This window comes from Phragmites australis, chromosome 2 (genome assembly GCF_958298935.1).
Source record: "Phragmites australis chromosome 2, lpPhrAust1.1, whole genome shotgun sequence".
Classification (NCBI taxonomy): domain Eukaryota; kingdom Viridiplantae; phylum Streptophyta; class Magnoliopsida; order Poales; family Poaceae; genus Phragmites; species Phragmites australis.
Window position 1 is genome coordinate 40,470,840 of NC_084922.1, and position 14,130 is coordinate 40,484,969.

General features: G+C 39.0%; 1 protein-coding gene across 1 annotated transcript; it reads left to right on the forward strand.

Annotated features, from left to right (window-relative positions):
- The first annotated feature begins 3,805 nt into the window (after positions 1–3,805).
- On the forward strand, positions 3,806–11,573 carry LOC133908857 (uncharacterized). The gene is made up of 18 exons (XM_062351045.1): positions 3,806–4,330; positions 6,165–6,404; positions 6,549–6,612; positions 6,725–6,854; positions 6,958–7,099; positions 7,484–7,741; positions 7,821–7,905; positions 8,346–8,448; positions 8,848–8,973; positions 9,042–9,155; positions 9,414–9,532; positions 9,647–9,734; positions 9,833–9,925; positions 9,996–10,085; positions 10,198–10,317; positions 10,426–10,517; positions 10,967–11,021; positions 11,234–11,573. Exons 1-18 carry the CDS (start codon positions 4,132–4,134, stop codon positions 11,261–11,263), a joined length of 2,148 nt encoding a protein of 715 aa, XP_062207029.1. The 5' UTR covers positions 3,806–4,131; the 3' UTR covers positions 11,264–11,573.
- The last annotated feature ends 2,557 nt before the right edge of the window (positions 11,574–14,130 follow it).

Sequence of the window (14,130 nt, forward strand, 5' to 3'; positions counted from 1 at the left end):
AATATTCTTGTAACCAGCAATATCCCTGAGAGACATTCTCAGTGCATTTATAGCATCCACACAGGAGTAGGGTATTACGCTCAGTGCGGTCCGAACCTGTCTAAAAACCTCCAGTGTATTTACTGTATTTTGCATCCGATCATTCCATTCCACCTTCTATCACATTTACGCCCATTTATTTCTCCCGCAAAACAGATTCAGAATCATCCCCCCAGCCGAATCTCAAAGGGGGTCCCTCCGGATCCCTGCTTGAGCAGTTCACCCTCTGACAGATACCCTTCAAGATGAGACCATATAGATATAATCCAACCCAAAAGGATGAAATTGAGAGGCAAATCAAAGAGTTGTTACAAAAAGGTATGATTCAAGCCAGCTCGAGTCCTTTTGCTTCACTAGCCTTAATAGTTAAGAAGAAAGGTGGGGGGAGGGGGGATTGGAGGCTCTGTGTAGATTACATGAGACTTAATGTTTTGACAATCAAAGGCAAATATCCCCTTCCAATAATTGATGAGCTATTAGATGAGTTGGCAGGAGCTAGATGGTTCACATCTTTAGCACTTAGGGCTAAGTTTCACCAAATATTGATTGTTTCCCAAGATCAGTACAAGACTTCCTTTCTAACACACAATGGTCAGTACCAATGTAGGGTAATGCACTATGGCCTGACAGGTGCCCCAGGGACATTCCAAAGTGTTATGAATGCCTCTTTGGCATACTTTCTCAGGAAATATGTCATTGTATTTATGGACATATTCTTGTGTATAGCAAAAATTGGAAAGAACATCTATCACATATAGAGCAAGTCCTTGAAATGTTGAGGAACCAACAGTTCAAGGTTAAGCTATCTAAATTCTCTTTTGGCCAAAAACAACTTAACTACCTTGGACATGTTATCAGTGCTAATGGGGTAGCCACAGATCAATCAAAGATAGAAAGCATTCAGAACTGGCCTTCTCCTGTAAATGTCAAAGAATTGAGAAGCATTTTGGAATTAGCTGGTTATTAAAGGAAATTCGTAAAGGGTTTTAGCCTTATCAGTAAGCCCCTAACCAATTTGCTAAGGAAGGGAGAAATATTTATATGGACTTCAGAAGCTCAAGAAGCATTTCAAGCATTGAACATGCTTTGGTTACTGCTCATGTATTAGTGCTGCCAGATTTCAACCAACAATTCACCATAGAGACAAATGTTTCATATAAAGGAATAGGAGCGATTTTGCAACAAAACGGACATCCAGTGGCTTTCATCAGCAAGGCACTTGGTCCTAGAAACCAAGGGCTTTCCACTTATGAAAAGGAATGTTTGGCTATCCTATTTGCTGTCGACTATTTGCGTTCGTACTTACAGCAGTCAGAATTCATAATTTACACTGACCATAAGAGCTTAGTTAACCTGGATGATCAAAGGTTATCTACTTCCGGTTTTATCAGAGAATCAAATCCTTGTTTGTTTGGCCCGGAATGAAAAGAATGATCAGAACCTTTGTCAGCCAATATGTAATCTGCCAGCAAGCCAAGTATGAAAGAGTGGCATACCCTGGGTTATTGCAGCCCCTTCCAGTACCAGATCACGCTTGGCAAATTATGTCCTTGGACTTTATTGAATGTCTTCTTTCATCTTCTCACTTCAATTGCATTATGGTAGTTGTTGATAAATTATCCAAGTATTCTCACTTTATTGCCTTAGCTCATCCCTTCACTGCTCTCAAAGTTGCTATTGCTTTCATCAGTCATGTTTATAAATTGCATGGTCTCCCTCAAGTGATAATCTCATATAGAGATAAAATCTTTACAAGTTTCCTATGACATGAACTGTTTAGGCTCACTGACACCAAATTGCATATGAGCACAACATATCACCCTCAAACAGATGGTCAAACAGAACGAGTAAATTAATGTTTGGAAACATTTTTGAGGTGTTTTCTTCATGCTTGCCATCACAAATTGTCTTAGTGGTTACCTTTGGCAGAATTTTGGTACAATACAAGCTACTACTCTACTCTTGGCAAGACTCCATTTCAGGTTCTTTATGGGCAAGAACCTAGGCACATGTGCATTGATAGAGTTGAAGCTTGTGCAATACCTGATATGCAGCTTTGGCTCAAGGAAAGAGACCTAATGACAAGATTGTTGTAGCATCACTTGTTAAGAGTCCAAAATCGCATGAAGATGCAAACTGACAAAAAGAGAACTGAGTGGACCTTTTCAGTTGGTGATATGGTCTATTTGAAACTTCAACCATATGTGCAATCCTCTGTAGCTAGCCGAGCCAATCACAAGTTATCATTTTGATACTTTGGTCCTTATCAGATCCAAGCAAAAAATGGACCAGTAGCTTATCGCTTACGGTTGCCACCTTCTAGCAATGTGCACCCTATCTTTCATGTGTCCTAATTGAAAAAGGCTATTGGCTCTTAGGTTCCTGCCAGTCTCCAACTCACTGCACAATCTCACCAGTACCAGGTACCTGAATCTATTCTTGCTTTTCGTTCACATAAAGTTGGCTCCCGCATTATCTCACAGATCCTGGTTCGCTGGACGGGGTGGTTAGACTCGATGGCCACTTGGGAGGATGAACATCTACTTTGCTAAGAGTTTCTAGCGGCATCGACTTGGGGACAAGCTGGTATTCAAGGAAGGGAGATTGTCAGGAGTGGGTTATTGGACATCAACATAAGAGCAGCAGCAGAGGAATGAGACACCAGAGCCAGGCACGGTTTTGGTGAAGCAGATGAGCTAGGTTTAGTCCAAGTGAAGCAGGCGAAAATGGGCCAACCAGAGCCAATAGACCGAAGAGGTTCCAGAAGCCCAACACAAGAGTTATCAGTCCAGAATGGATCCGCTAATCGCTTGGCCCATGAGGCTTGTAATCAGCGAGAAAGGAGAGTAGTATTTAGGCTTCTTTCTTCTTGCGGGAGAGGGGAGAATAGGGGGAACAAGATGGATGACGCCGAGCTTGCTCATGTGTAGGTGTGTGTGGTCGGACTTCATCAGAGTTGTTACTGAGACATATATACACACATACATAGGCGATATCGTGAGTTCGTGACAGTGGGCTAGGGTGGGGCGAGTTTTCAGGGGCGTGTTCCCTTCTGCCGAAGCGTCGGTGGCCACGTCAAGCAGCAACGCTGTACATGTTGTCCTATATCGCTTAGTGCATTTTACGTGCCTCCACGGAGGTCGCAACACGACTAGCATCGCCGATGGGCCGTTCGATAGATAGTCATGCTCCTGCAGCAAATTCAAGAATGCATTCATCTAAGTTTTTCTTTTTCTTTCATATATCAAAAGCTAAGCTTATTTTTTTTCATTGGATGCTACTTCTAGTGTTGTGTGGTCTTTTTCCACTTCCACTGCAACATCTTCTCTGTCCGTCTCTATCTAGTAGACTTATCGTCAACAGATGCGCTACCTAACAACTCTGGTCTTGATACTTACAAACATAAATCTAAGGTAAGATACAGTGCACGAATCAGAAAATGACCATGTCACCTAATGGTGCACGAATCATCGAGAAAGCTCAAAGGTAAGAAGCTTTTTATTAGAAACTAGTGTGATTTACTCAGGCTTTTCTCCAAAGGAACTTTGAACGGTTTACTCAACCTTTTCTTAATCGACATATAAAAACGTAGGTTGGATTTGGCTTCGAGAAATGTTCGATTTCTCGAAGTGTCGTCCAGCCGGACACCCGTGCAAAGAAACAAAAGAGCCAAACGGAGCGAACAAGTCATCATCGGCATCACGGCCGTCCTCATCCTCGGCAGTCCGCGATCACGCCCCCGACTTCAACACCTCCACCGACGGCAGGCAGCCCCGCAACAACGACACCCCCGCCCAAAGACCATCCTCGCCCCCTGATGCCTTCTCCTTCCCCAAGACGCGCGCCTCTGGAGCCAGGGACAATTTGGTCATTCCGTAATCCGATCAAAACCCACCCAAACCCAACTCCGGTCGCTCCTCCTCCCTCCCTTCCGCCCGAAGTCTCCACGCTCCCTTGCTTCCGCCCGTTTAAAACCGTCGCTTCGTCTCGACTCCACTAGGTCATTTTCCCTCGCCCAATCCTCGCTCGCGTCAAAACCTAGTGGGCACGGGAGTCTCCCCCCACGCGCCCGGCGCCTCCGCCTCAGATCCGATGGGCGCGGCGCCATCGACGCCGAGGCTGGGCGCTGCAGGCGCGCCGCCGCCGCCCGGCGCGGCGGAGCAGATGTTCGCGGCGCTGGTCGGCGAGAAGGCGTACCCGATCTCCTCCGAGTTCTGGAAGCAGCTCCTCGAGCTGCCCCTCACCCTGCAGTGGCCGCGCGACCGCGTGCTGCAGGCGTGCCACGCGTTCGGTGAGCATGCCGCTCGAGATCTGGGCCCCTCCCCTCCTGCGGTTGCGCTGATCGCTTCCTTTCGATGTTGCGTGGTTCATTCTTTCTCGCCCTACTATTCGTGTTTTGATCTGTGGTTTCTGCGTGCGGGCTCGGTGAGCACACCGCGGTGGGTTCACCTTTGAGGTTCAGAGCTACATTGAGGTGGGGGGGGGGGGGGGGTGCAGCATTTTCACTGCGCTGATTGCGTCGTTGGGAGGTTCTAAGTGTTGATTTCTGCGGATAAAAAGCGGGGTTTACTGGTGTTTAAGATGGGGATTCTGGGGGCTTTAGCTGCGGTTCTGGTGAATTTCGTGCGTGCATGCTGGAATCGGCGAGACATATGTTCGTATGGACTGCGAGTCTCAGCTGATTGACATTAGTTTGGTTGCAAAATGGCTGGTAATCACGTTGGTAATTCTGGGTTTCTTTGCGTCTAGGTGACTGGGTTTGGTTTACTTGGACTACTTTGGTGAGCTGAACACTCAAGTGGAAGAAAAGTGATGATTTTACTGATTGGAATGTGAAGGCATTAGGCACTAGCTCTAATTTTATGGGCATGCTGTGAGTTTATTAAATTGATTGGGAGTTCATGGCTTCAAATGTGTGTGGATTGGGCGCTTGGGGCCAGCTTTTGTGCTGTATGTTGTCAGTAATTAGAGACCTTGTTGATGTGCCAGTGCATTGGACTATGTGTTGCAATTGGTGATAATGTTTCAAACTCTTCTAGTTGGATAATACTGTTAGATTAAAGGTAACGACATATTAAGTGAATGTGATATGGTAGAATTCAGAATGCAGTTATAGACACTTCCAGTCATTGTGGTCTTGGGTTTGCCAGAATGGCAATGAATTTATTTCTGGACTGTAATATTATATAAAAGAGTAAACCGTTCGATAGTTAGGACAGTGGATGGTCCTATATTCTTGTCCAACTTATGTTGCGAGGCTCAGAGGATTTTGGATTTCTGGCTTGTGAAGCCTTTGGTTGGTGATAAAGTGGGACTATGGTTGAGCATCCTTTCTCATTATGATGTTTGGATGGTGGAACATACTGAAATATCCGAATGCTGTTTGGGGTTTAGATGGTTGCACTAGAGCAACCTCCCTTTCTTTTGGATGAAAGATGCATGCATTTCTGTTTGTATCATTGAAGATGTGATGTCAAATGCAGAAGTGTTCATCTATATGAAAAGCACCTTCAACAGTAACAATGATGAATGGAGCATCGATTGATCCTTTGGTTATTACGTGATTCTTGATTAACAGTGTATGTTCATTTGATGGTTAAGTTTTGCTTGTGCAAGTCATCTAGAATTGCTCATTGATTCGAGTTCCAGTGAGGACTCTGCTCCACAGAGTACTAACAATTTAACTATAAAAGATCATGCTGTTTGGCAACATTGGCATCGACACAGTATTAGAAGAATTGCAATGAAAAGGCTAGAATTCTTTGACGGGACAAAATTGCAATTTTATATCTTAAAGTGGTAGCTCAGGTGTGATATGTGAATTTCCATGGAAAGGACTTTGGTTTAGTTGTGGACTTGTGTCGATGAATAAGTGATTAAGAGTGTCCTATATTTATAACTAAAATTCTTATTTTATTCAGCTTACTGTAATGTCAGGACATGCTGAAAGTGAATTTGTCATGTAACTGAAGCCACTTGCATTATGTAAGATATTTGACTAGATTATATCAGTGGTAAACTTGATGCTCCGAATATTTTGGCTTCTTTTTACATGATTGGTTTTTCAAATTTGTTTAACTCATAATTATCTTATGCTTATGGGTCTTAGTTTTGTGCATGTGCAGCCCAGAACAACTTCCAAACAAATCATCTCGCAAAGATTTTGATCCATTTGGTTTGGTGCTTGCAAGAGTGCACTTCAACAACTTCGGTATCTTGTGTTGTATATCGGAAGGCTATCAATGCTGCATATATATCATCCATATTTCTCAAATTCATCATTGAAAATGCGAAAACTGATAATTGGCAAGAGCTATGTCTTGACATTGACAAGAATGAGAAGGGGATGGAAAATTTTCCTGCAGGTATCTCATTATCCAAATCCAATAGTTTCTGTATGTCCATTCTGTTGCAAAGCATACTTATTCTGCAAACGACTATATATATTATTATATAAGTGACTTGGATGGAATTCTGATGATTTTTTGGTGTTTACTTGAACTTTAAAGAACACACCGTGGAGTATTTTCTGATGAGAGGTGTGCTGAACTACATTGGTAGTGTAGATGTAAGGTATCTCAATTGATGACTTTTATATAATAAACTTTTCTAGTTTCAAGTGTTTTTTTTCATCTGTATGTTTTTTTTTCATTTGATCTAACTGTTTTTTTTTTGTCCTGTTAAGTCCGGAGTCATGCTACCTACATCATGAACTTCTGAACTTGATGCTAGTTCTTATGTCGACTCAGTTATGTTCTGGACCATCTCCTGAACCAAAAGATGTGCATCCTTTCATTGATGCAGCTATGCTTCAGGTAAAACTGAAATCTAATGATGCATCACGTATGCCAATTTATTTCCAGAAATTCTTGAGATAAAGTTTGGAGCGTATCTCCATGCAACATGTTTCTTCTGCAGGACAGCTCCATAGTGGCCTCGGTGGTGCAAACGTTGTTGCTTAATTTTGTAACACGGCCAAAGATTCCTCTACATGGTTCGCACCCTGTTCTCTCTGATGATGGTAGGCCTGGTGTTCTGCAGCGAGTTGGCTCAGCAGCTGGTAATGCGGATCATTTCCTTTAGCATAAAATTGTGTCTAAGTCTGAGTTACTACACTATCTTCATGATTTTTTTCATGTCAGTGCCCTAAGGAAGATATGCCGCCTTCTAAGTTCAGCTACTTGTTTAGAATATGCTAATGGTCTTTTTTTCGTACTTCTCATGATGATTTAATTTATATTCCGCCTATGCTCTACAATAATCATCTTGTCCAACCATTGTTTCTAAGTTGCAATTGTATGCTGGTTAAAAATTATAATGCCCATTTTTATGTCAGATGATGCTATACATTTCAGCTATTGAGCCATCCTTATATGCCCCTGTCCCTACTAAGAAAAGTGTTTCAATTATGGAAAATCTGTAACTCATTTATCTGATTCTGCAGCAAATTTTGTCTTACTGCCTTATTATACGTTCAACTACCTTGTAAGCTCAACTCCTGAGGGTGCAACAAGTCAATTGGCAGATAAAAGTTTACTTGTTCTGCTTATTATGATCCACTACCGGAAGTGCATTTCAATAATTGATTCCATTCCGAGCAACAATATATACGCAATGGATTCAAATACCAAGGACAAGGATGCACCAGCTTTTCATGAGAACCCTTATTGCAAGGCTTTAAACAATGCTAAGGACGTTCAATGTAAGATGCACCAGTACTACAGAGAAACTATGGCACTAATATCGATCTCTAACAGTTACCCAAATGGACTATGCTGCAGATGATCGTGCTGATGTTGAAGGAAATGCTCAACATGGACCTGTTGTCAGGTTGTCTTTTGCAGCACTATTTGATGCTCTTGGCATGTAAGTAATGCCTCATCTGCTGATGTTTAGGGATATCCTCATATTTTTATTTATTAGGTCCGTACCAAATTGCCAAATCTTTGTGTGCCATTCTCAAATGAAGTAATGGCAATGTTCCATTTTTCCTTGGAAATGAAAACATAGACCATAGTGATAGTTTTGGTCATCTGTGGATTATGAATAAAATTAAAGAGTGATCTCCTGACAGCATTGTATATCAGCTTTTGAAGGTTAAAAATGAGACTGCACTTCTCAATAGTTGGCAACTAATATTTTTCATTTATGTTTTGTCATTCTTCGGGGCTCGTTATCGAGTGCCTGTTATTATTTAGATCGATCATAATATCTGTTAATCATGTTCCAAGATGCACATTTAAGTTGCTTTTTACTAGAAAAAGCTTATTGGCAGTGTATTTCATTAGTTTCCACTATCCTTACAGATGCTTAAATGATGAGAGCTCGGTTCTGTTGCTCTATTCTTTGGTCCATGGGAACTGTGACTTTCAGGAGTACTTTCTGGTTCGAACAGACTTGGATACTTTGGTACGTTTTGTTAGCTACATTTCTAAACTCTTATTGCTGGAGATTTAGGGCAGATTTGGGATATGCTTTGGGTTCATAAAACAGCTGCAGTTCTGAAATTGTTTCCTTTCCAATGAGAGAGTATATTAGCATTCATTATGATTTTGATTAGTAGCATTTGCGCATTGGCCTTGTTTTTGGTTTCATCTCTTTAACTTCATGAACTGGCTTATTCAGTTTGGTAATAAGACAGATATTTTAGTTTGTTAAATAAGACACACATACATCTATGGGTTGATGTGTCTATCTGCATAAAAGGTTGAAAACTGAATTCTATATCTAATTACATAATAACCGCTCATTCTCTAATATAGCTTTTACTTGATGCATGCTAATTTACTTTGTCAATTTTGTTAACAGCTGATGCCTATCTTGGAAATGCTCTACAATGCATCAAGGAAGACTTCGAATCAGATCTACATGTTGTTGATAATTCTCCTGATCCTCAGTCAAGATTCAACCTTTAATGCTAGTGTGCACAAATTGGTAAGCAATCTAATTAACTTCTAATTTATTTATTGCAAAATTATTAATGAATTAATGCACAATTCCAGGTGATTCCTGCTGTTCCTTGGTACCATGAGCGCCTCATCCATCAAGCAACTCTGGGATCTTTGATGGTTGTAATATTGATCCGGACCATCAAGTACAACCTCTCCAAGTTGCGGGTAGGTATCATAATCTTTGTTGTTTCCTACAGGAAAGTTGAAATACTGTTCTTGATTATACCATATTGGAAATTTCTTTTTGAATTTTCATGCTATCATAATCTTTGTTGTTTCCTACAGGAAAGTTGGAACACTGTTCTTGATTATACCATATTGGAAATTTCTTTTTGAATTTTCATGCTATCAGATGCTACAGTATGTACCTAACACTATATCTAATTTTTGACTATTTAATGTTAAGCTTACCTACACCTGCAGGATGTCTACCTTCACACAAACTGTCTCGCAATTCTAGCAAATATGGCTCCTCATGTGCATAGGCTGAGCGCATATGCATCTCAAAGGCTGGTTAGCCTCTTTGACATGCTTTCTCGCAAGTACGCTAGCTCTACCTATTTCCCCAGATTTGTTTACCTTGCTTGAGTGTAAGTCTGTAACTATGGATTACACTTAAAGTAACTTGTCTTCTGCTTTTACGTACAATGCACTAGGTATGCCAAATTAGCCGAGTTAAAAAATGACAAGGCTCTCAAAGTTATATCTGATCAGATGGAAGCAGACAGCATCGCAGATGATACGGTACTCTACATTTTTTTGTGTCATAATGTTATCAGCATCCTTGCTTATGTTTCCCTTCCCCCCCCCCCCCCCCCCTAAATAATGGTTTATTTTTGCAGTCCACAGAGCTTCACATATATACTGACTTCTTAAGAATTGTTCTGGAAATCATCAATGCAATCCTTACATATGCATTGCCCAGAAACCCTGAGGTATGTGCTAGCCTGCAATTCATTTTACCTGATAGGACGAATAGCACTGATTCCAACATTTTTTATACAGGTTGTGTATGCTATATTGCATCGGCAAGAGGTTTTTGAGCCATTCAAGAACCATCCACGTTTCAATGAATTGCTTGAGAACATATATACAGTATGTGTTACTGTTTATCTATCATGAACTTTCAGAAGTACAACACAGAAAAATTCAACTAAAGTATCTATTGTCCAGATTATCATCATATTTCATGGTATGTGTCTGATAGGTATTGGATTTCTTCAATAGTCGAATGGACATGCAACAATTAGATGGGGAATGGTCTGTGGATAAGGTGCTTGAAGTCATTAACAAAAACTGCCGTTCATGGCGTGGAGAAGGGATGAAGGTAACCATTTCATCATTCTTGTTGTTTGGCCTAAATTTACATATTTATGATTATAAGATCTTCTGGTAATAAGATTGGCTGACAATATACAATGATTTATTTTTTCAGATGTTTACCCAATTAAGATTTACATATGAGCAAGAAAGTCACCCTGAGGAATTCTTTATTCCATATGCATGGCGCCTTGTTCTATCATGGGGGTAATCATTTGCTGTTCTGTCTATGCTTCTCTTATGAGATTGATCGTTAGCAATATGCAAGTAATATTAATAGCAAAGTCTTAGACATGCAGCAGGTGATACGAGAGAAATGTTATCTACCCATCTAGAAAATATATTGATTTTGATTCATGGCATCTTGGCTCACAAGCTAGTCATAAGCTTTCACATGTTTGGTGCAATTTAGTTCAGCCCCTCTAAATGTATCACATGTAAATCAGACATGATGCTGGAATTCTGTCTAGTGATCTAGTCTTTGATGGCCATGTAGACATTTTTTAATCACTTTCTGAGACATCATTTCTAGAGAAGTGTCTTGGTTCATGCCTGTTTGCGGAGGCTCTATGTTGTACTGGAGTTTTGTTCTGATACCTCCAACTTCAACTCACACTGATTTGTCCTAACTGTTTTGTGTATTCACTTCTCACCAGGTTCTCTTTCAATCCTGGCGCCATAAATTTGTTCCCTGTGGAGATTCACCTTGATGTAAGTTACTCTTTTTTCCTAGCTTATCTGTCAGTTACATGCTTTGGTATGAATTTCAACATGGTACCTAGAGCATCATATGACATTTGCGAATATGATGTTTACTTTTTTTGTGTTTTTTGCGAACTACTTCTATGTAATAACATGCAGTGCGATGATCACTTGTTCTCACTATAATAATGTTTCTTTCTGCCAAAATGAATTGCTCCCAGGATGCACCGTCTGGTGAACAAAAGGTTTAAGAATGATCTGAACCTGAAATCTGTGAAGAACACAGTTACACAGAGATCTTTTTGTTTCCTCATCGCAGCAAAGAGTTTGTTGTATATAAGGCGGCATAAACAAGATGGTCGAACTGTACTCATTCTCATTCTTTTGTGTTAATATTTCTGTTGTCACATAATGTAATGCCTGAGCCCTGAGGGATGGAGGGATTGCGCATGGGATTGGATTTTGGTTAGTAGAGGGTAGCGGACTATATAGGGTATACATAATTCTTTCACAAGTTATTGTTGTATTTTACCATTAAGCTGAAAGGCCTTTCTAGTGTAACCACCCTGCCCCCTTTGTTGTTGCAAGTGTTCGACCTCTGCTGTCTGCTCTCCTTTGTTGCTGGTGCCCTCCGTTGGTACACCTGCCCCTCGGTTGGAACGGACTGTGGCAGGTCATGTAACACACCAGGAACCACGAAACCTTAAGTTGTCATTTAACTACGTTATAAGAATGTCATATATTTAGAAAATTAGAGTAACATGAAAGAAAAAATATAAAAGCATGATAAGAATATGATAGTATTCTGAACAATATGAATAAGTTAAATTAAGCAACTAAATCATAGGTTTAACATCACTAAGTTTATTTTAAATAAGTTGAAAAAAATTCAACCTCTAATATTTTATTAGATCACAATGGTGATGGTAAAAGTGGGTACTACGTGTTGCTAAATCTTTCCCTTCATGCTATTAAAATATTAATTTAATACTTCAACGATGTATAAAAGATAATACATGGTATAATCATTATTTAGCAGATTCATTATACATAAAAGTAAATAATCACTTCTTCATATATAAGCATTAGGTGATCATTATAAAACAACTACAATATGAGATGCTAGAAGTACCACTCATTATATATGACATGATATGAACAACATAAGCAAAAATCATAACTTCAAATACTTAATAAGTATGGAGTGAGGATAACTTCAGCAAGGACATCATCGATAAAATTAAAATCACATAGAATAATGTATACCAACTTCACTAAGATCATCCATTTATAACCACATATCACCTGCAAGTAATAGTATTACTTTAATAACTGTATACAATCCATCACAACAAAAAATCAATGGAAAAGCTTCTGCGATACAATATGGTGCATGTGAATGCTATGCAATGCAAAGTTCATATATAACTTTATATTCTCTTCAAATTCACAATTTAAACCACATTGCATATGAATTTTTGAGAAGCATCATTTCTCATATTAACTTCCACGACAACTTTGATATATAAAACTTTCACATGACTAATCTTCGATTACTGCGAATGCAATGCATATGTCTACTATCTTCATACCTAACAATGTATGAAGCCGTATCGTATTACAGCAATATACGATGTTGTACCATACGATCAAACTATAAGATCATGATATAACTTCAAGAGCACTTTCGGAATAGTCATATAACGTTCTCACCAACTTGTCTTATGCACTCCAGAATAGTTATATGACTTTCTCACCGACCTTGCTAAAATGCAATGCAATGAAATACGATGTTGATGATATATTGCAATTGCAAGAAAGAGAATCACATAGTTCAACACCATCCATATATCAACATATAAGGCATATATAGAAGTATATGATATAAGTTATGATCTTCAATATGTAGTAACATAGATATAATATACTTCAAAATTGACTAATAGACTACTCCACTGTAAGCTCTCATATATATAAAAAAACTATTTCTATGTAAAACACCAACTAGATAAGTATTACACTTATGCTAACTCACGATTCACCCATTTTATCTTTTATATCATGTATAAAACACCAATATTGTATTATTAATACTGCTTATGACCATATAAATAGCCCAAGTTATGATCTTCACTTAGACACGTAACTTCATACAATAAGGATATAAATACAACCTTCATTTAGATATGAGTGAGATAACATATCAATTTTATCCTCCATTTAGTATAGTTTTTCAACCTACTTCACTATCCATAAAAGATCATAGTATGACGGCTTCTGTAAACTCATACATAACCCGTATTATTATCCTCATGTATTCTAGCCATTGAAAGACAATATGTGGATGTGCTAAAAAAAGACTAAAACTCACAAATAAGTATTATTACCACTGCATTAAATTTTACCGTCTATGTAACCAATAAATATTATTACATCATCTTTATAAATATAAAAAAGTAGACCATATAAAAAAATAATCTACATATGCATATGCCACGAATGTGCATTATAAAATCAACCACGATCTAAACTGCAAAAGCCATCGTATTAGAGAACAACCATATAGAACATACTTAACTATCTTAAAATATCACTTAAAGTCATCTTTCATATTATTAAGTCTAAACATGTGTATTATATTTATAGGAGGAGATAGTAAAAATAACAAGTTAAAGTTATAGCAGCAACCACCACATTCACTCGCCTCTACCAAAGACGAAGACAAGCTATACTCGCCTTGGCGCAACACCACCTGCTTAAGCACTCATACATCAGCACCACTACACACCAAAAGAACATACAAACAGCAAGAAACACAGTCCTACACCCGGCAACCTGTCAAATAAATAAGACAGCAAACACCTTGTTCACTTAACGACAGAAGTACTACTTGTCTTTTTTTTATCTTTTAATATACAACAACTATGATAGCAAACAAATAGATTTATGCAAACTGCAGAATGATACCTATAACTTTCATGAAGAGATCATAATTTTATTCTATCATTAAAAGAACGTAAATCGCAATGAAAAACTGAGGACATAATTTGCCTGAGATCTGACCAACAAAAATCTACAGATCACCACATACGGTACGTTGCTCCAAAAATTATAAAAT